Below are 21511 nucleotides of genomic sequence, written 5' to 3' on the forward strand. Positions count from 1 at the left end.
GCTGCATGCAGCTGAATGTCAGATGTGGAATTGACTGCAAAATACACCTTTTTCTTCTCTTCTTTTTTTTTTATTTTTTAAATTTCTTTGAATTTTTGTAAAGAGCCTGAAAGTAATTTCTTGAAAATTTTGTGCGATTGGAAAATGTGAGTGGTCTGGTCTTGCTTTGGCATGTATAACCTGGAATTGAAGGAGGGCTAAAATTTGTAAACTGAGTCTTTTCCAAAAGGAGAGCGTTCAAATTGCAGAGGAGGAAAAAAAGTACTGATGGAAAAATAGCTGGTGTTTTCCTGCTGTGTTAAAGAAATGAGAGTCATCTTACATCAATGTGGTTTCTTTAGACTGTCTGTATGTAATGTAATTTGGCAAAAGAGCCTTAAATTGCAGTCAGTTCTGTCCAGTCTTACTGAGGCTTGAGCTGTACAAATTAGAGATGTAAGTAGGCATTTTGTAAATCAATTCAACAAAACCGAGATAACATTCTTGAAAGGGTTCTTCAGGTTGTCATTTCAGTGTTACTCTGTCTCACCTGGTCGACATATGGGGGTGTTTGCATGAAAAAAATTCTGTAATGATTTTGGGTGAGAGTAGGTAGACAAAAAATACACTACAGACAATGACAAAGGGGTAGGTGGAAATGACATTGCCATTATTAGATTTACTATTTGAGCTACATAGTGATGGAAGAAGTAGCATGATCTACTTTAGAGGTATTCAAATTTTGTGTATATGTGTGTGCGTATGGTTTTTGTACCACATACAATTTTTATTTGATGGTAAATGACTAATAAATACCTTTCTAGTAATGTGCAGTTCTTGGATAAAGTCAGTGTAACACTATCCTGTCTGGACTATACTGTATTCTTGTCTTGTGTATGTCCAACAGTCTCTCCATTACTGCTTAAGTAAGAAAATAGTGTATATCATTGACAAGTCTATTTAAAAGTAGAAATGACTAATAAAGGTAATTACTGAGGTCAGAGTACTGGGGCTTACCTGCAGGGATTTTGCAGGACTTGAGCCTACCTTTTCCAAGTCTTTCACACATATTTTACATATTGCAGCTCAATTATTGAGATCTGAATCTACAGCATCCCTATGTATGTAGTCTCTCTGGCTAAAAAGAAAGCCCTAGGTTAGACAGGCTTTGGTCTGGCCCTGAAGCAAACACTTTATCCAGATATTTGAAAAAAGATGGTGTGTGTCAATACCTAGGCTTAAAATAAGTAAAAGTCAAAGGTAAAATTATCAGAATTTAAAAATTGTTGGCAAAATAATTGAACAGAAACCTAATGTTTCTCAGTTTAATGCAAAAAGTAATGCCACTGCTGCACAGTGATACAGATGCCAAATTTTACTTTGAAGTGCATCTTGCTGAAAAGTAAAAATTCTTTTACTAGTTTAAAGGTAAACCTTTCATAGGCTGTAACTGAGCATCGTGCAGGGTAGTACTTAAATTATGGTTCCTACATGACCTTGAGGTTCTGTTTAATCTCATAGTGCCTGGTTTGCCTTCATGGCGTGTCCGTGTCTGTGCTATGTTCAGAACTTCAGAGCTGCGCTGGTCAGTTCCAGCACAGAGCAAGAAGCGGTAATCATTTGAGTGTGTGATTTCCAGGGCCATTCTGCAGATGCCAGTCACACTCATGCTGGGGCTGCCCGGGATCGATAGCTGTCTTCAAACTTACTGCTAGATGTAGGCAATTTAAGTTAGACCCTGAGCACTGTGTGCTTACTGTGAAGGAGTGGCACAGTTTTCTATTGCCTCTCAGCAGGTAACACCTAGTATTTTTCTTATATGCCAGTAATATTTTTATTAATTTTCTGAGAAATTCCCCAAACCGGCAAATGTTGACATATTTTAATATAAGCAAGTTGTGTCAGTAAAAGTAACACAACTTAATGTAGACCGAGAGCTTTTGCATGCTGATAACTGCTCTGTGTGGTGGAAACTAATATTCTTAGCTATAAAAACCTCTGCTTTTGCTGCAATTCTTATTGCTTATCCTGCTGTAGTCTTCTCTCGCCTTCAGCATTTCCCCATCAATGGCACCTTGTGTATGTTTCCATGGAGTGGGGAGGTGTTACTCATCAACTATACTAAAGAAAATATTGAGTACCTCCTCTCCTGAAGTTTATGTTGATGACTAGTAACAAATCTCAAGCAACAAGCATCCCTGACAGTTGAATTGTGTTCAGAGCATACACGTAGCATCTTCTCATCCAGCTCATCTACTTTTTTTGCACAGTGGTATTTAACTGTTCATTCATGTATAATTTCACCCTTAGAATCATACCTGGTTTACCTTTGATACTGTTGTAAAACTGTAGTGTTTGCAGGGGATTATAACCGGATTTCTGTTCTTAAATCCCTACAGAAGCTGCAAAATATTTTGGTTTTGGTTGAAAAAGTAAAACCAAATGCAACTTTAAAATTCCTGAGGGATTTTACTGAACAATCCACTGCAGACATAGCTAGTTCATGTTATTTAGGAATGAAGCAAATGGAATTGATAAGCAGAACCCTGTAGTAGAACTTGCATCATTTTTTCATTACTGTTAAGAGTGTGAATCTTGTAAAAAAAAAAAAAAAAAAAAAAGGATTTGCTAACGGCGTCAGATCTAAGTAACGAAAATGGATGAAGGGTAAGTTGGTTTATGCCATTTTGTGGCACAAGAGATTTTGTTGGAGAAAGTTCATCGGTAATTAGATGAAATCGTGAAAGTTTTAGGTTCTGCTTTTTCTGGTTTTGTCTCCACTGTGACTACTCTGGCTGTAACCTTTGTACGTCCTGTAAACAAGCAGGATAAATGCACTTAATATGCTAAAATAACATTTTAAAGGTTTCTTTAGGTTTAAAGGTTTCAACTACAGTGAGCATTACCTTTCCAAGCATAGCCAATCTCTTTGTGATTTAAGAAAAAAGAACCTATAGACCAGATCCTGTGAATAAGCTAATTCAGAGAGAAAATCATTGACTTATACATGAATAGCTCTTGAAGATGTAGTGTAATGATTGTGCTCTGGTCTTAGATGTGTAATGCATTTTTAAGTGGCTCAGAGAACAATGAAACTATGATCAGAACAATGTGCTAAACACAAACGTGAAGGAAACATTAGGTTTAATGAGGTTACACTGACATTAGGCAAGAAGAGGAATGTGGCTAATTGCTCATGTAGAGCTGATTGTGCCTCTCAACTTAGAGGTGAGTGCATTTTGTAATTCTGTGCTGGGTAGTATGGTACTTAGCTTTCTTTCCCCATATATCTGTGATTATTACTGGTATTTCATTATTAATGGAGATATCGAGTATCCACTCTGTTTTTAAAAAGAAACATCACTTTGGTGAGACAGAGCCTGCAAATGCAGTAAATTTAGGACGTTTTATAGTAGCTTAGCTCACTAAGCTGGTATGTCTGAAAGCTTTGGTCTCCCAGTGTATTGTTTGACATAGTATTCAGTATTGGAAAAAAAAAATGAACAAAATATAATGAGTTAATGTGAATATGGTTGTCTTTCCAGTGGAAATACTGGATTAAATTCTGGTTTGGTTTGTGATGCTAGTAAGGGATGACTAAGGCCATTACTGAACAGGATTGTTGGATGGTTCAACAGCAAAATAATGCAAACAAATGAAAATGGTTGTGGCAGGAACCTATGAAAAGTATTTACCCTGCATAGTATTACAAGCATCTTTAGATATCAAATACCTTGATGATTCTTTAAAAATTGAGATTCATGAAAGCATTACAGGTGCATAGTGGCGTGGGTTTTTTGTTTGGTTGCTTTTTCTCCCCAAGATATGCTTGTGAAGAAATTAATAAATATCCTAGATAAAGTGGGGGTTTTTGCCTATGTGCAATGAATGGCAAAAAAAAATCAGGAAGATAAAATGGAACCTTTAAAAAGACCCAGAAAATCTGCAAACCAGGAGTTAAATCAAAGGGGAATCTATTAAGAAAATTCAGGAATCATTCTGTGAAAAGCTGTTGTTTTGGGGTTTTCTTCCTACCACTCTTGCACTTACAGCATGTAAATACATTCTACAAAACCCCTGCTTTGAACTGCACTGGTTCACTCAATGCCATGGGCATTATGGTTTTTGTCATTGAAATCAGAAATCTTGATGAGTTTAAAGTGTTCAAATAAATGATACCTTCCCAGCAATTTTTTTCTTACACTGTACATTAAATGTGTATATAGTATGTTGGGTATTCCCTGCTGTCTTTAAGAGATCCAGAAAGCAAGTGAGCTGCTTTGAAATACAGCAGTTTTTCTGCCAGGATGGCTATTTCATGTTTTGATTTGGTTTGCTGCTTCTGTGTTTCTGTTCTTTCTTTCACGCTTGTCTGTCTGTTTTGATTTGTGCCTCCTGTTCCATTTTTATATGTAACAAGCAACTACATTAGCTCTGGCTGCCTAAGAAAGCAGGACCATTTGTTGGATACTTCTCGTTTCTCAGTGTAGCACTTCCTTTCTGATAGGGGGAGGGAGCTTCATGTAGAGTAGATTTATCTTGGCTTCTGTTCCCTGCGCATTAAAGAGAAAGGGCAGGAGGAACAGTAAAAGAGTTTCCAGCAAGAAAAGTCCAGTTATTTCTAGATCTGACAACCCTTTCAGGCTGTGCTTTGGCAACACATGGACTTGATTGCGAAAAAGTCATTTTAGCCTCCTCAGGGTAGAGATTTATGGAAGCAAAGTTCCTGCCAGAGTTTTTTAGATTTCATCACAGTGAATGTAGAGCTTGGTGCTGAAGCACTTGCTTTTCAGTGACCTGATCTGGTGTTATGAATAGTCCTTCTTTTGATGGAAGTTTGGGCTCAATCACCTCCAGAGGTCCTTTCCTAAAAAGCTTTCTATTTGCCCCCCTGTCCCTATAAACAAATCCCTCTGTGATTTTGCAGTTGCTTGAACCCGTATCAGTGAGTGAACAGCTCATATGAGAAAGGGTGTATACTGGGAAATGGCTTGCAAAATATAGACTGCTACAATGTACTTAAGGTTATTCAGTCCTAAAATAGACTAAAAGAAAAGCTTTTCCCACCCTTTAAACATTCCTGTTTTTCAGTAAATTCTTTCTCTCACCCAGCAGTGAGATTTTTTATTTTTTTTAATTTTTTTTTAAGCAATGGAGTTCTAAATTTCTAGAAGATGACGTTTCATGAAACATCATTCTGTCCGTTTTCTTGGAGCTTCCTAAGCAATCATTCTGAGAAAGAACTTTTTCCACTTACTGATTTGTGCAATGCTATTTTCTTGTACTGGAATTAAATGCTAATAGACTCAGCTCAATGCTGCCCTCAGCACTGAGCGTTATTCACATGGGTATGACTTCTGTGTCAGACCAGTGGCTAATCTAACCTGGTATCTAGTGTGCCTGCATTTGCTGTCAGCTTGTTTGTAGAGGAAGGGCATACTTACTGTAGAACCCTTATTGTATGTAACTGAGGTCAGAAAATGTGGCTTGAGATTTTCTCTGGTTCCAGAGACCTCCCACCTGACCTCAGTCAACTCTTCAGATCTGATCTGCAGAGGATTCAAGCATATTCTTAAAACTTTGTCTGTGAGCAATATGCCTGACTTCACATGTTGAATTTGTGTCCTAAGTGTTTTATAAAAAGAGAACAAGAATTTTTGTATCTTGCAGTTCCTCCTGTGTAAAGTAGGGACAGAAATACTTGTTCTCTGAGTTATGTTCCTTTCCTGATACGTAATGTTGTTTGATGTTAGTCACTGAGCAAAATCAGTTCTCTCTGATGTATGATACTTTCTTTTTAGTTTCTTTCTTAGTTTGTAAATTTCCTATGAAGAAATTCTTCATTTATTCTAAGTTATTGTCAAGTAATTTAGAAATCTGTCTTTTCATGTGTCCTAGGAGCGTTAAAGACTCTCTGTAAATAATCGGTTAATCATTCTTTCCTGTACTTACAAGTTCATGTAAAAGAACCAAGAGGAAATAACATTTGCTGAAAATCTTTTCACAGCAAAATTTTTGCATGTATAAATACATGCAGAGAGGAACATACTGTGTATAAATACAATTAGATTCTTTTCCTGCAAGATCCAATTACTGGGGATTCATGTTGTATATAGCCAAATACTTAAATAATGTTCTGGAGAGCTGACTCACCATGCTTATGCCTGTAATTTGCTGCTGGGTAGTTTGTCACATATTTAATCTGTAACTAATTTTTTCAAGACTACCATTGTGCGTCATGTACTACTGTCAGATAGCAAAATCTTTCCTCATATTTGATCTTGTACTCATCTATCAGTGGTGGCCACATACATCAGCTGCCTATCTTTAGTTTCCCTGGTCGTACATAGCTTGGTGGCATGTAATCTTTTCCTTCCATTTGACATTGTTCCCCCACCCCTTAAAAATTTTCAGTACTCTTTCTTAATTATTTCTTCAGTAGTGAAATAGTAAAAATTGCAGTTCTGCCTGTCCTCTTTAATTTTCTAACTTTGCTGTAGCATTATAGTGCCATTAGACTCTCATGACTTTGAGAATTTCTCTGGTGCAGTGTCTAGAAAGGCTTAATTTCTCTCTAGTTTTGAGGGAAAGTTCCATTTAGACTTAATTCTGTTACAGATTTTAGGTTTAGATAGGACTATTCAAAAGACTGATCTAAGGTTTGAGTTCAGCGTGACTAGGCCCTTCCTTAGTTTCCCACTTTCAAATAGGGTTAGGAAGTGTATTTCTTTTCTGCAAAATAATTTTGAAGATTGTGAAGCTGAAATAAGAATGCATGAGACTCAAATGAGTGCCCAGAACTGCACTTGTAATGGTCTACTAGTGCTATTGTGGGGAAAAAAAAAAACATCCCAAACTGACCTCTACATCTGTAAGGTCAAGGAGGAGGGATATACTTTAGGATATATAGACTCCATTCCATGTAGTCTGTACTTACTTAGTCTGTCAGAAAGAAATTTGGTAACTACATCTAGTAGAACTGAGATGGCTCACCTATGTTTATTTTAGCATCTATCTATAGGACATATTAAAATTGTTGGAAGCTATTCAGCTTCCAACTGATGGAGATCTAGGACAGACAAATTTATGCTCCCATAAGGAGATTTCCTTAAATTGCAGGATTAGAACAGTAAAACAAGCTCTTAACTTCATATCCTTGAAATGTATTGTTATTCCTAAATCCAGTGAGACTGAATGGATTTTGGGTTGTTGATACATCCTTTAGAAGCTAAAGTTTCAAATAGGCATAGTGAGGTATCATAAGATGCATAAAGGTTTAGATTTGTTTCTCATACATCAAAAATACTAAGCAAAAGTTTACCACTTTATTCCTTTCCCAAGGCTTCCAGTAGCAGTTCTGTTCTTCTTTTCCCCATACCTTTTTCTCTCTCCCCACATTCCAGGCCTGGGTCTTGTGCTTTTTGTGTGTAGATAGCTAACATTTTGTGTATTTAAAGCAAAAGAAAAAAAATCCTATCTAAAAATCCCATACCTGAGATCAAAATTAAGTGCATGCCCACCTAATGTATTTTGAATTTCTTACGATTTAGATTAATTCAGGTTATAAAAACATTCTAAAAGATAGTTTAGATTACTAGTTTTTAAGAGCATGATACTGTCTATTTATAAATACTGTCTGGATGATTTTAAGTGCTGACAGAATATAGGCTTTGATAAATAGTAGTTTATAGGGTGGAAATGCCAGTGAATGCCAATTTTGTGTTGCATTTTTTTCCTTATCTCTTTGTTTTCATTTCTGGGTTTCATCCAAGACATCACCCTGTTAAAGTTTACCAGAAGGCCGTTACTGAAGGGATTGGTATTCTGGGGGTTGTTTCAAGTCTTCGTATTTCCTCCCTGCCCTCCTTCATAGTTGCCTATCAAAAATTCCCTTTTCTTATTAGCAGGTATTCAAGGACATCTCGATCAGGCTTTTTTCTATCTGATTTTTCAGAAAAGCTGTAGAAAATGCTGACTGTATCAATAAAGACTTTCTTTTTTGGCACAGCCTCGTCAGCTTCTTTGCCTCTTTTGACCCTGTCCTTAAACTGGGAAACTTATAACTATAGACATGAATGGTTTGTTCTATTGCACGGTGAACTGTCCTTCCAGTAAGTGGGTAGAAAGGAATCACAAGATAAAGAAAGTGAAAACATAGGGAGAGATCAACCTTGAGTATCACAATTACACAAGCTTGGAAGTGTTTTCAGACAATAGTTAAAGCTGCCTTTTGAACTATGACTTACAAAGATACACTTAGATCTCATGATACAGAAAAAAGCAGCATGTATGTATGTTTGCATTTAATGCCATTTTACAAATCTGCATATAGCAACCAAGATGCGTTCACACACACAAATATTAAATAGTTAACGCTCCATTTGTCACGAACCATCTACAGTATTCTAATGCAGTGAAGGTTCTTTTTTTTTTCTCCTTTCTGTCTGGCTGCGTCTTCCATTCCCTTAAATGGGGTTGCCAGTGGAACTGTTTGTAATGCTTAATAACACACACTATCAGTGATGCACTCTTCAGAACACAAATTGATTATTCTTCTCTAAAAGTGTGACCTGGCAGTGTAGCCTTTGTCCTAATGCCCAGTAATACGTGATGTTCCTGACAGCACGGGATGTGAGCGCAGATGTTCTGCAGGCATCAGAAAAAAGCAGCTTCAGTGCAGTGTCTTAACACTGTTGAAGGCATTTCATTTGCTGCAGGTCAGTGTCTGTTTTGAAGAATAAGATGGTTTGTTCCTTTTTGAAATAGGTTCTCAAAATCAGGTTTGTGTTGTCTGAAGCTTAATATTGGGCTAGACAGATATGCATGAGGTATGAGCATTTTGTTAAACTCATGGATGCTTAATACTTTTGAAATTCAGAGTATTGAGGTAAGAACTTAACTTTAGGCAGCCGCTTTAATGATAATGGTTAATATGGTTAAAGCTGTTAAAAATGCCATGGTGGATCTCAGCATCTGTCTGTTCTAGAGCACCTTTGTTGTAGTGCTTATCTTGAGGTTTTAAGAAAAATGCTGTTCTGTTCACTGCCATATTATACCTGCAACACAGGAAATTATACTCTTTATTCTGCATCACACAGAGCTTCTGTCTGAAATCATCATTCTACCAAGATGAGAGAACTATTTTCATGGACTTTATTTAGTTCTTCAAGGTTGGAGAGACAGCTTGTTTATTTGTAGCAAGTTGTTATTAGTTTTGCTGTAAATCAGAATTTACAGGGTTGGTGCAGAAACTGCTAGATAAGGGTCTGTGTGATGTAGATGAGTCAGGAATTCCTTGTGGTCTTGAACTCTGTGAATTTAATCTTTCTGCAGTGTTGGACTGCATGCTGTCGGGTAGTTGCACAGCCGGTGCTGTTCCTGAGGGTGTGCACCACTCTCTTTTCCACTTGTGCTTTGTACTGCAGTGGCAGTGAGTGCAAGTATGGAAAGTACAGTGAAGCATGCTAATTGTATAATCCAGTTGTCTTTTAATGCAAGTTGACAGCTGCTGGCAGAGTGGGTTGAAATGGTGTTCTTGGAGACTTCAGCTACAGATCACACTGAAAAAATCCCAATCCCTGCAGCTTCTTCTTACAGGATTAATTTAGCTCTGTTTGGTGTGGGAAGCACCAAATTCTTTTACTCATCTAGTTCTCTATAATGCTTGCTAATTCTCCACTGTGTTACTTGCTTTTAAACAAAGTATTTCAGAACAGCAACAGTGTACAGTGTGATATTATTTACTATATCATACATGATAATACTAGCATTTTTATTGGTGCAAATGTGCTTTTTTTTATGGCTAACATAGTAGTATATGCTAGCACTAAGTCTTAACCAAGAGCTGAAGTATATTTGCAATCTCATGTTTTAACTTGCTATCTTGAAGAGAAAAAGCGAAGTTAATTTGTGATAAGAACACACCCCACCCCGTATTTTCATTTTCTGTCTTTAGAGGTGATTTACAGGTGTAAGGAAATAGTTTCTTTCTGGCTGTCATCAGAAGCCACAGAATCACAGTATGAAGCTGTAAGGCATCCCTGGGGACACTGGGAACCTCAGAGTGGGTTTCCCAGGATCATGTCCATCTCAGAGAATGGAGGAGCCAATGAATATGTATTGTCTTCTTTATAGTTTAACTCTGATGTTTTAACTGTATAGTAATTTACTAACTCAGCAGCCATATTTAGGCTTGTTAACGTGCTGCTCTTCCTGTTGTATACACTGCTAGATATACTTGTGAGTTGTCCAGGTTTCTGAAACTTTGAAGCATTGTTTCATACCAGCAGTGTTGTTTATTAGGGGACATGGAATAATCTGGGACTCAGTCTTAACTGTTTCTGGACCAGTTGTGTGTCCTTATGAAATCTGCATGTGTTTTCTATGTTGATCCTCTTAAGTGCATTTATTTTCTGCTTAGTTTTCAGTGTTTCTGGTGCATGGGTGGGTGTGCTTTAGGAATGAGGCATGCAACAGTGGAATCTGGTTCACCTCGTGGAGATTCTCTAGTGCAGTGTGTGGGAAGTAACATATTTGCCTTGGAGGCTAGTTTAGTCTTGTTTAAGTCTAGAAGTATTACTGAATGTGAATCTCTGATTCTTAGAAAAGATGCTTTTTGTGAGTGAGCAATTCTCTTTTCAGTAACTCCTTGACACAAAGGCAGCTGAGGCTTTTGATGTTGTCTGACAGGGATTGATGGCCCAGCTGCTTTTCAAGATGATGTCCAGAAGATAAGTGGTCAGGTGCAGATTCTTACTGTTGGACAGTCCAGCCATGATGAAGATGATGGAGAGAAAACAGCTAGTGGCCAACAACAGCAAAGCAAACAAGATCTTAGAACAGCAATGCAGAAAAAAGGTAAGTAGTCAAAGATGCCTTCATAGTCTGATTGCTTGCTTGATGTACGTTGACTCCTTTTCCTCTTCTCATTCTCCTCCCTAACCTAAGAAGAGATTGTTACTCTGTGTTTCTTCTCCTAAGAGCTTGTTAGGCTCTATTCTATTATCTAAAAAAAAAATGAAAATGTTCTCACTTGTGCCAAGGATCAAGAGCTCTCCAGGCTTTTCCATCTGCAGTGCAGTGCTGTTGTTAAGGTACCAGGCAGATGCTAACGCTCGTATCCACCTGCTCACATTTTTATGTTGTACAACTCTGGAAATCACTTACTGGAGGGTTAAGCAGGATAGCAGCAGAATAGCAGCATTCAAACTAGAGTATTAATTTTAGTTGTGTTGCCAGTTAAACGTTGTTTGTGTTTTCTTAACGTGTGTTTGGCTTGCGAGGTGAAGATTACAGCACTGTGTATTCTGCAGCATTTCCCATGTATAGTCCCCAAATGTTGTGGAATTTTTGTTTTGTTTTGTGGTTTTTGTTTTTCTAGAGGCACACATGATTTGGGAGATAGATTGTGTATGTACACATTCATGCATCTGTCCCTTCCTTCCTGTGCTGTTATTAGCTCTCATTAGACATTAACTGTAGGAAGGAAAAAAATTCCTAAAATCCTCACAAAGCTTTTTCTGAAGGCTTTTGCTTTGGAGTTGTTCTTCTTCAGTGTGCAGCTTTTGAAGCAAAGATGGCTCAAGCCAAGAGTGCTCTGAGGCTTTAAGAATAAACTCTTTGTGTATAAAGAGCAAAATGCAAGTACGAACTTGACTTATCTAGAATAGACTATTCATACCTAAATGCCCACTTCTTGTCTGCAGAGCAGTTCTCACTAAGATTCATTTTTTTTTCTGGGACGTTACTCTGCAGATGCGAGCAACTTCAACTGAAATGGGCAGCTTTTCTCCAAGTGTGGTATTTCCTGGGCATTTGAGTCCGAGGGATGTTGGGCATGACTAACAAGTTCTGATCTGTGTGGTGATTGTGTTGCCTTAAACCGTGGCTCAGAATGTTTAATCATCAGGCACACTACTAAAGCTGATTGATTTAAAAACTACGGACAGACTTCTTGAATTAGGTCAGAGCACTCAGATTTTTACTTTAGGGGACATTTCTATTTTGGATGTTTTTTTTCCAGGATATATTTTTATTCTCCCCAATTTTTTGTTGATTTTTTAGTAGAAGCAGTGGATGAGTGTTTTCATTTTGATTTGGTTTAGTTTTGCTTTGTTGCTCTCTATTCTTAAATATAGGGTATGATTTTTTTTTACCAGGTCTGAGTATACTCCTCATCAAACACTGCTAAGAGTGGACCATCAATATGCTTCACGTCGGGGGGAGGCACTTTTTAAAACTGGGAATGCTGAGGTTTACTTATTTTAATTAAAAACAGAGCTATGCTCTGTGAGACACAAACAAAAGGTATCAAGACAAGACTGCAACTAGCAGCACCTCCATACAATATTTTTACTATATGTGGTTTGCTACTTGGAACCAGCAGAGGAGGCTTGTTAGAAAGTTTTGAGTATCCCAGTATTCATGGCAAACTTTGTGTAGTGCTAAGGCTTTTCATATGGGCTCCCACTGCCACTTCACTGCTTGTGTCATGTCCTTACTGGCATGTCCCCATTGGTCTGAAAAGCATTTAGAATTATTGTCTCCCACCAGTCCTTCTCTTGCATGAAGTAGGAACAAAAGGAAAAGAACACAGAAGTAAATGCTACCTGGCACAATGGGGAAGACTTGAGTCCCACCAGATTTGCATAGCCCTGATTTGTACCCATGCTGCTCTTTGACACTAACTTTGTGGAGAGAGGCCTCTCTCAGCCTGTCTCTGCTTCCCCAGCAAAGTTAAGTTCTGTCACAAGACAAGAACCTATAGGCTACCCAAGTGTGAAAAAAATAAAATGCCAAATGTTTTATTTGATCTCTCCATCTGTTGGAAATTGCCATACTAGAATCGTTTTCTTCTTGCAGGAAGAATATTTGCCCTTTGATTTCCAAAGGCTTAATATGTAGAGTTCTTCTGTGGCAGATGAGTCACTAGGACAGAGACAGACTTTCATAAGTTTTAACAGTGAATAACTAACACTTAGTCTTCACATTTATCGGATTCCAGTATGTCTCTGTAAAGAGTTGGAATGAGCAATTTGGTCTTGATTCTTCTTTACCACCTGAATTTACAACTGTTTTGAGATTTAAGGAATGAGTAGATTTGATTTCTGAGTTAGAAAAGGAGCTCTCTGAAGCATTCTTCCGCACAGATCATGAATGCAGACTTTTCTAAGGCTGGCACATCACCAAAATACTGGTGGTGAAATAGCGAGCAGGGATGTAGAAATAAACTAAGAAATAATGCTGGTGATTAATATCTGTGATTATTAATGAGTGAGTTCTACAGGCTTGAAAATACCTGTTGACCTGAGAACTCAGGCCTCCCTTGCATAAGCAGATCCTATTGAAACCTCTTGCTGTGGGGTGTATGTCCAGACTGGAGGAAATGAAGAAACTAGTAACGAGACCGTTCATGGTGCAGCTGAATGGAATTACAAGCATTGTATATGCTTCTGGTTTACTTTTATCCACTTGCTCTTACCATTCTGGTGTTGTTTCATCATCCAGTGTGCACGTGGTGTCAAAAGCTATCTCAAAGGGATGTGCATTGAAGTTATTGGAAGCAGTAATAACATAAAAACTATTTGAAAACCTTTTTCATGTCTCTTTTTTCTCATTCCATTCCAAAAATTTGAACTGAAGAAAACCATTACTGATATCATCTCTAATGTTTATATTTCTCTACATTAGTTCGGTTCAGTCTCTGCTTGTTGCAGACCAAACTTGTGTTCCAAAAGACTAACTGACACGAAAGTCTCTGTGTATCCCTGGAGGTCCCAGAAGAACAGTTTATAAAGCCTGAGAAAGATGATGAGGACTCAGTAGGCACAGGGGAATATTTAGAGTTTATGCCATCTGAATATGAGTCTAAATACTTTTTTCAATGTTACTGAATGAGTATTTGTATGGGATCCGTGTATACCACTTGTGTCGAGCAGATTTTTTGTGTGTGTGTGTTAGAATTCAGGAATAAGCTGAAAACCTACCGTGCAGAGCGTATCATGCAAAGAAGGATTTGTGGCACAACAGTTTAGTGTGGATGATGTTTTCTGAAGCTTCACAGTGTGATCCAGGGCTTTTTGACTTCATTCAGAGTACTAAAAAAGAGGGTCATAGAAGGTATAAACAGATAGAAGGTGAATTATGATTGTGCGAAAGGAGTAAATGTCCATAACCGAGAATTCAGGCAGCAGCATTATGGCACCATCCAGTAAGCCTTTATCCCTGTGTGGAGTCCTGATGGCAAGTTAAGCTTGTTCACTCAATTAAGGGTTTGCAGAATCAAGCCCATGGATTTTTTCCTTTCCCAGATCCCCATGCAAATACATCCTGGTCCTCTTCCACCTCCCAATCCAGTCTTGTCGCCCTGGATCATGTTCCTGGTAAGTATAGAAGGAAAAAGTTAATTACGCCCATGCTGCTTGGCTCCGGAAATCTTTACATTTCATTTCTCCTTCTGCACTGGGCTTACCAATAGTGGCAATTCTGGACCAAGTGTTTCCTTTTGTTTGGTTGGTTTAGCAGAAAATATTGTGTAGGTAGCCTGTAACATGTGGAATGTAGAGTTTGAACCTGAATAGAGGGTAGCTTCATCTGCATGATACTCCTTGAAAAACTTGGCTTGGCAAATGTCCACCATCGACGCTTTCTGCTGCAAAGTCCTATTTAATGTTCAAAGTTCCATTTCCCTTTGAAATGTCTGAGGCTTTGAATTCTTGTAAAGTCAAGTTTTCAAGTGCTGTAAGGCAGTTCTTTTGGCCCGGGCTGATACTGGTTCTTATGTGAAATAAATATGCATGAGAACATTTCCTTGATGTGAATGTTTCTTCTCAGTCTAAGATCTGCTTTTCATCAGATCACATAGGAATAGTTGAAAGTATGCTGTAGAAGGGCTCGTGTTTTAATTGCTAAGGTTTCCAAGTGGCTGTGACAGGTTGTCTACTCAACTCCAATTTCAGGTTTAAGATTTTGTGTTGTGTTTGAAGTGCTTGAGTGAATGAAGGAGATCTGGATTTAATTCCTAACTGGTTATTGCTCCTGTATCTCTGGGTAACTCAGTCCTCCCTGTGGAATGGAAACTATATTTCCTTTCTCATTTGCTGAAATGTTTTGGCTTCTCAGGGCACGTACTGTCTCACCCGTGTATTTGTAAATGTCCTCACACAGTAAATCCCCTCTCACACACCCTCTCTCACCTGTGAGCCTAAGGGTGCAAGAGTATAACAAATGATGCTTTACAGCAAGTATAGACGGATTTAATGTATTAATATTTCATATAAGTGTGGTGCTTTCTCCTCAGGCATCTCAAGCAGCATGAATTTTGAGGAGGAAGAAGATGAGGAAGATGAAGACAGCTCCAGTTCTTCACAATTAAACAGTAATACCCGCCCTGGATCTGCCACGAGCAAGAAATCCAATAAGGTAAGGAGTGAGTGCCAAAGAAAGATCATGCAGGCTACTATGTACTGCATGATTTCAGAGTGCAGTCACAATAGGCCCGGCTTTCTTGCTTCATTTTTAATATGCACTAGAATATCTCCAAGGTGATTTACTGTTATAGCTCTCAGGGTTCACAGGAGCAAGCAATGAAAATAATGACTTGGAGAAAAGAATAGCAAATATTGTCTGAACTTGAATGAAGAGAAAGGTAAACAGTAAATATTTACCTTTCTACCTCTTGCAGGTGCTCAGAAGGACCTTTTGTTTCTATTGCTTATTTCTGAACATTTTCTCACCCTGTTCTTGCTGCTACTATTCGAACAAAATAAGACTTTGGCTTGTTCAGATACTCTAAATCACAAGTTCTTGCTAAACCAGTTGATAGTGCCCCACTCTTATGTACTGCACTGACTTCACACCTCTGTTATACCTCTAGTTAACCTGTATCTCCCTATTTCTTCCTTTCAGCAATGGCCATCACTGCCCTTGGGTATGGCCCTTCTGAAGAAAGCAGGATGGGGAGATGGGGAGGTGGAAGCCAGGTTTTGATTTGTTAACATTACAGCACTCTGCCAGTGCAGCCACCCTATTCTGGTCTGCCAGATGTATCTGTATGCTGAGCACCAGTGGTGCAGGGAGCTGCTCCCTGGGCCTTTGGTGGTCAGGAGCTTGACTGATTGGAGGAGGCTGATCCTAAGCTTGGTAAACTGCCTTCAAGGCTGCTCAGGAGTCAGAATGAGGAAGACAGTATGTCCATTGTTCTTACCGTTTTAATGTGCAGCTTCTATCAAATGTCATTCTTTGGACCTATAACCTTGTAAATGAAAGTTGAGGAAACCTGAGTTTTGCTTACTGTTCTAGGAAGCCGCCTCAGCCCCCAGTCCTTCCACAAATGAGCCTCTCATAGATGTTGATGACCTGGAGGAATTTGCCATAAGACCTGCTCCACAGGGTGTCACTGTCAAATGCAGAATCACAAGAGACAAGAAGGGAATGGACCGAGGGATGTACCCTACTTATTACCTCCACATGGAAAGGGAGCATGGTAAAAAGGTCATAAAATAACTTGAATGGCATACCAGTTGCACCTCAATATATATAAAAAAATATTTAAAGTCTGAAGAAGTTTTACTAAGAAAATATAATCTTGTATTTTAAATATAATTTTGCTTGAACTGAGATCTGCCCTACAGTCTTCCAAAAACAAAGCAATGCTATCACTTTGTTCTGCCTTTCTTCTTTGGCCTTAAATAATCCCTGCATGGCACCTTTATGGGACAGTCAGCAGTTGGGGCTGTTTGCATTCTGTGGCCTGAAAAACATCTATTTTCAATTCAGTTGAAAGAGCCAGAGCAACTTAGAACGAAACATTTAACAAAATAGGTACAATTTAATTATTTAAACTGTAAATAATGAAGTGAATGGTTGAGAAGTCACTTTCCAGATTTTCTGTTCCTTCTCTAATGATGCTGGAAGACAAAAAAATTGCCTATGGTTTCCTTATGTCAAGGCAGGAAGTGGTGTGCGCTAACTCCTTTGGCATTCTAGAATAATTTTTTTTGCACTGCTTAGGTGTTTCTGTTAGCTGGGAGGAAACGAAAGAAGAGTAAAACCTCTAATTACCTCATCTCTATAGACCCAACTGACCTGTCTCGGGGTGGAGAGAGTTTTATTGGAAAACTGAGGTAAACACGAATACGTCTACGAATTGTCTTTATATAATGTAGTTCATTTGAAATTAGGAAGCCTGTAAGCCACTATGACCTCTTAGAGGCTCGACTGTATCATGTGATAACAGTCTTTAAGTTCGCCGGTATTCAAGGCATGTTTTCAAAGCATTTCAAGTACTTAAAAGACCACATTTTATTAAAAGTCGACAGGATTGAAGCTCTTAAATGCTCAAAGGCCAGATTCTCAAGGGGGTATGAGTACAACTTATCTTAATGAGATTTTCAGGAGTGCGCAAGTAGATTGTGTATAGCCCCTAATGATATAAATACCTTGGAATGGAAGTTCTCTCTGTTACACAGTCTGAAAATCTCTTCAGTTTTGCCTGTTTAAGATCCTAATTAGAGTTATTTATTGGTCTAGTGGGAGGTGTCCCTGCCTGTGGCAGGGGGTTTGGAATTAGATGATCTTTAAAGGTCCCTTACAACCATAACCATTCCATGATTCTATGAAGTAGTGGGATTCTTTCAGAACCATGCTTCTTTTCTGTCTTGTCTCCCCATCATACATCAGTCTTTCGTTGAGACCTACGTGGAGCCTCCCAGTGTATGTTTAGATTGTCTGTGCCTGGGGAGAGGGGCTGTGCTGTTAATGGCCACTTGCCTGCATGGATCTTGGAACGTCATCTGCTACTCCTTGCAGTACAGAATGTGGTTTTAGTATGTTCTAAGTTACATTTTGCTCTTCTTGCTGTGATTTCTGTTGAAATAGGAAAGTTTCATCTTTATGAAAATACTCTCTATATTCTAATAGAGTTAGTAGTCAAGTAACAAAGCAGATAGTTTTGTAGAGAGTAAGCATATTTTTAAACCCAAGCAAACAAACAAAATAACTCCTCCAGAGTGTTTTCTTATCGCTTTCTTGAATTAACTGCTTTGCAAGGTGTTATGAGAAGTCTGGTGTAATAATAAAGGACCTTTAGTATACTCTGCCCTACTGTACCTCTACATTTTTGTTATGGCCCTTAATCCAGGGGTTGATACATAGATGGGATTGAATTAACAGCTATTTGTACTCAGTATTATCTGTCTTTCCTTTGGGGCTACAGTGCAGGAAAGGATAGATGTCTCAGGCAGCACTGCTGGCAAACCGTGATTGGATTTTCCATTTTTTTGATAGATCAAATCTCATGGGAACTAAGTTTACAGTTTATGACAATGGAGTAAATCCAATGAAAACAACATCAAGCCTGGAGGCGAGTATCCTGCGTCAGGAGCTAGCTGCTATTTGTTATGTAAGTACTGCTCACAGGCAAAATATGCAAGAAGGGCAGATCAGTTTCTGAAATAGCACACTGAATTTACTTCTCACTTATGATTATGTAAATCACCATTCATACTTAGATGTAATCAAACAGCTGCTCTTCACTAGAGAAACCAGGAAATTCAGTGGAAAGTAGAGGTGAATAAAGTTGTGCACAGAACCAGATTGCCCGGTTCTCACTTTTGGTCAGAAGGTGAGAGGCTTTTACATAACCCTCTGGAAGACGTAGGGTGCTTGACAGCCTGCAGGTGTCCTCTGAGAGAGCCTCCTGAACATGGAATTACTGCACTGAAGTCTGACCACTTGCAATAACATTTTGGAGGAGGACTCTGATTCAAAACACAAGTAGCTGAACAGCTAGGTCTGCCACATTGGCTTGGAGACTGAGATAAAAACCTCTGTAACTCCTTTTTTACCAGAAAATAACCCAAACAAACCCCAAACAAAATTAAAAATTCAATTTAATAAGAGAAACCAGCCTCTTATAGGACAGTAAATAGCATTTGTCAGGAGCAACACAGACAATCGAGACTTGAAATACAGTTGCTGTTGTTTTCATGATGACTGGATGACTATTTTGGTGGGAGTGTTCTTTCTGTCCAGAAATATCCGGGTCCAGGAAACTCTTCCAATCAAAATGGGTATGTACACTGCTACAGAAAGTTCTGTTTTCACAAACCAACACCTTCTGACAAAAATACCCAAGAACCACTTTTGTGGAAAGCTCCTGCCCAGCTCTAATCAAGGATGCCTGGAAATCCATCAAATAGAGATCCAGCATATATGCAAAGAATGGGTTCCTAGAAAGGGCAGCTTCAGGTTGTGGGGAGCAATGCCTCTGGCAGATTTCAGCACATGGAAAGGAAAGCAGAGAACTATCCTTCCCATGCAAACTGCTGAGAGCACTGGAGGGTGGCTGACGTGTTATTTTCCTGCTGCTTAGGATGCAGTTTTGCTGTGAATAGAGAATAAATAGTGCCTTTGGTCACATGTGCTGTTATTCAGGCACATGGCCTGCAGTTGCAGACAAGACAGACAGAAAGATACATGTCCCTCCATTGCCGTTGAATTTGAAACTCTCTGAAAATTTCAGAAAGTCCAGCTAACAGGATTTAACAAGACTGTCCAGAATCTGATGTTAAGAGTTTAGAGTCGGAACCGAGGAGACCTTACACTTTTAGTAAATAGGTTTATATAGGAGGGCATTCCCTGGAGCCAGGCAACTAATCTGGTGGAATCTGGAAATGCAAGGAGGAAAATACCCAAACCCAACAATTAAAAAAAAAAAATTATATATTGAACAATTTAGACATTGCTTGTTTAAGTGAAAAACGACAGCATTTGTACCATTAATGTTGCCAACTAAAAACCTCAGTTGGGGTCAGCAGAGGTGATTAGAAGTGTGAGTGTTGGAAAGAACAGAACCATGCCCACCGTTTGGAGAATGTGGCAAAGATAAGCTGCTTTCATATGTCTATTTTGAGATCAGCAGTTTAAAACTTGTACGTTTATGTAAGAGAATGATTTGTTGCATTGATATTTTGATACTCATGAAGAAAGGCATCAGGCTTTCGGGTGTGCTGTGGCCAGAGGACAAAAGGAAACTGGAATGATATTTCATTGTTAGCCAGGCTTGCTAAAGTGAGATTATTCATGAGCACTGCTGAAGCATCCTTGTCCTAAGGTAACCTTTTTATTCCTGCCCTGAGATTTTTTCCTGCAGCAAGCCCTATAACAAACAGTACTTTGAAAGCACCACTATGCCTCTTGCTGTCTTTCAGCACAGCCAGTCAGCTACCCACCCAGAGAGGAAGCTGTACCCACTTCCACCAACTTACTGAGCCTGACCTGCTGAATTTTCTCAGCAGGTCTGTTTTGTACTGGCAGAAGTTGCCGATGCATCTGCTGTTAACTGTGGGATAAATGTATGAGAACTCTCATTGTGGAGCTCACCTTAGGGCATGTTTCAAGCAACAGGAATAAAATCGGTGCAAGGACCGAGTTTTACCGGGTGCAGCAAGCCATTTTTACTCTCCCTGTGGGTGGCAGTCTAGCTTATTAATAAACCTGCAGCAGCACCTAATGGCTGATTTCAGAATCGCCGGGCAAAATTTATCAAGAAGCAGTAAGGTATGACTACCATTTGTACCAGAGTTTTCTGTGCTGGATTCCTTTATATCCATAGTATCTTACAACCCAGTCTGCATCAGACATGGAGCTCTGCTAATATTCTGGGGTGTGACTCAACTTTCAGCAAAGCAATAAAACTGTGACTTTCTACTCAGGCCTCAGTCACCTGTATTCTGCTCCAGTGTAGTGGGTTCTATGTTTGGGCTTTCTATGGAATGACAGTTTTTACACAAGTCCAGAAAGGGAAGTGGCTGAAAGAAAATTGCAGTAACTAAGTTGTGAATCTCTTGAGAGCTGCTGGGATATACAACTTGCTGCTTTTATCATGGCAGATATTTCCACTTTTGTGAAATGCTTACATAATTTTATGAAAGTAAGATTTTAAAAGCAACCTTAAGGATAGACTCCATGTTCTTTTAGTCCAGTGTATTGTGATACATGCTAAGCTTAGCACCTGGGCAATGGTAGAGAGTGCAGCCCTGAAGCAATACTGGGCCAAGTCCTTAGCTGATTTAAATCACTGGCATGCTAGCTCTGTCAGTAGTGCTCTGCCAGCTAGCAGCCCTTATTTTGAATTCCTGTGTAAACCAAGTCTGTCATTGTCATTAAAACTGTGTAAAATCAGAATCTGGCCTATGTTCCCCTAATGATGTTATTTGTAGTCTTACACACAAAATAGCACAGGAGGGAAATAAAAGAGAAGGAGGGAATGAGACAGGAGATATGGAGAATTAATTTTACTTGGGTGCAGGTAGTTTGGAAAGGTCTGCTGTGAATTAAAGCTTCTCTTCTGTCCCTACTGCTTTACTCATATATTCTGTGTTTCTAAAATTTCAGTTCTGTACCTTGGTTTTAGCAAAAGGGTTGCATTTGCCAGTAAAATGTTTGATGAAATTGGTGAATGGCGCAATGTGCATCTAGAAACCATTCCCTTATCATTTGGCAGAAGTCCTGATTTTAATGTTTCTGAGTA

General features: G+C 38.9%; 1 protein-coding gene across 8 annotated transcripts in view; it reads left to right on the forward strand.

The window, feature by feature from the left end:
* Positions 1–21511, forward strand: part of TUB (TUB bipartite transcription factor) — a 160987-nt gene that overhangs the window by 134357 nt on the left and 5119 nt on the right. For 5 of the 8 annotated variants that reach the window (XM_057418253.1, XM_057418254.1, XM_057418260.1 and 2 more), the window contains 6 exons: positions 10669–10836; positions 14289–14360; positions 15278–15399; positions 16279–16470; positions 16990–17102; positions 18265–18379. In XM_057418253.1, coding sequence (XP_057274236.1) covers positions 10669–10836; positions 14289–14360; positions 15278–15399; positions 16279–16470; positions 16990–17102; positions 18265–18379 — 782 coding nt within the window. The remainder of the gene's footprint in view (positions 1–10668; positions 10837–14288; positions 14361–15277; positions 15400–16278; positions 16471–16989; positions 17103–18264; positions 18380–21511) is intronic. The other 3 variants (XM_057418258.1, XM_057418259.1, XM_057418261.1) reach the window with 1 other exon arrangement.

This window comes from Pezoporus wallicus, unplaced genomic scaffold, assembly GCF_028554395.1.
Source record: "Pezoporus wallicus isolate ANWC-B61680 ecotype Strahan unplaced genomic scaffold, APGP_CSIRO_Pwel_v1 contig_2025, whole genome shotgun sequence".
In the NCBI taxonomy this organism is placed as follows: domain Eukaryota; kingdom Metazoa; phylum Chordata; class Aves; order Psittaciformes; family Psittacidae; genus Pezoporus; species Pezoporus wallicus.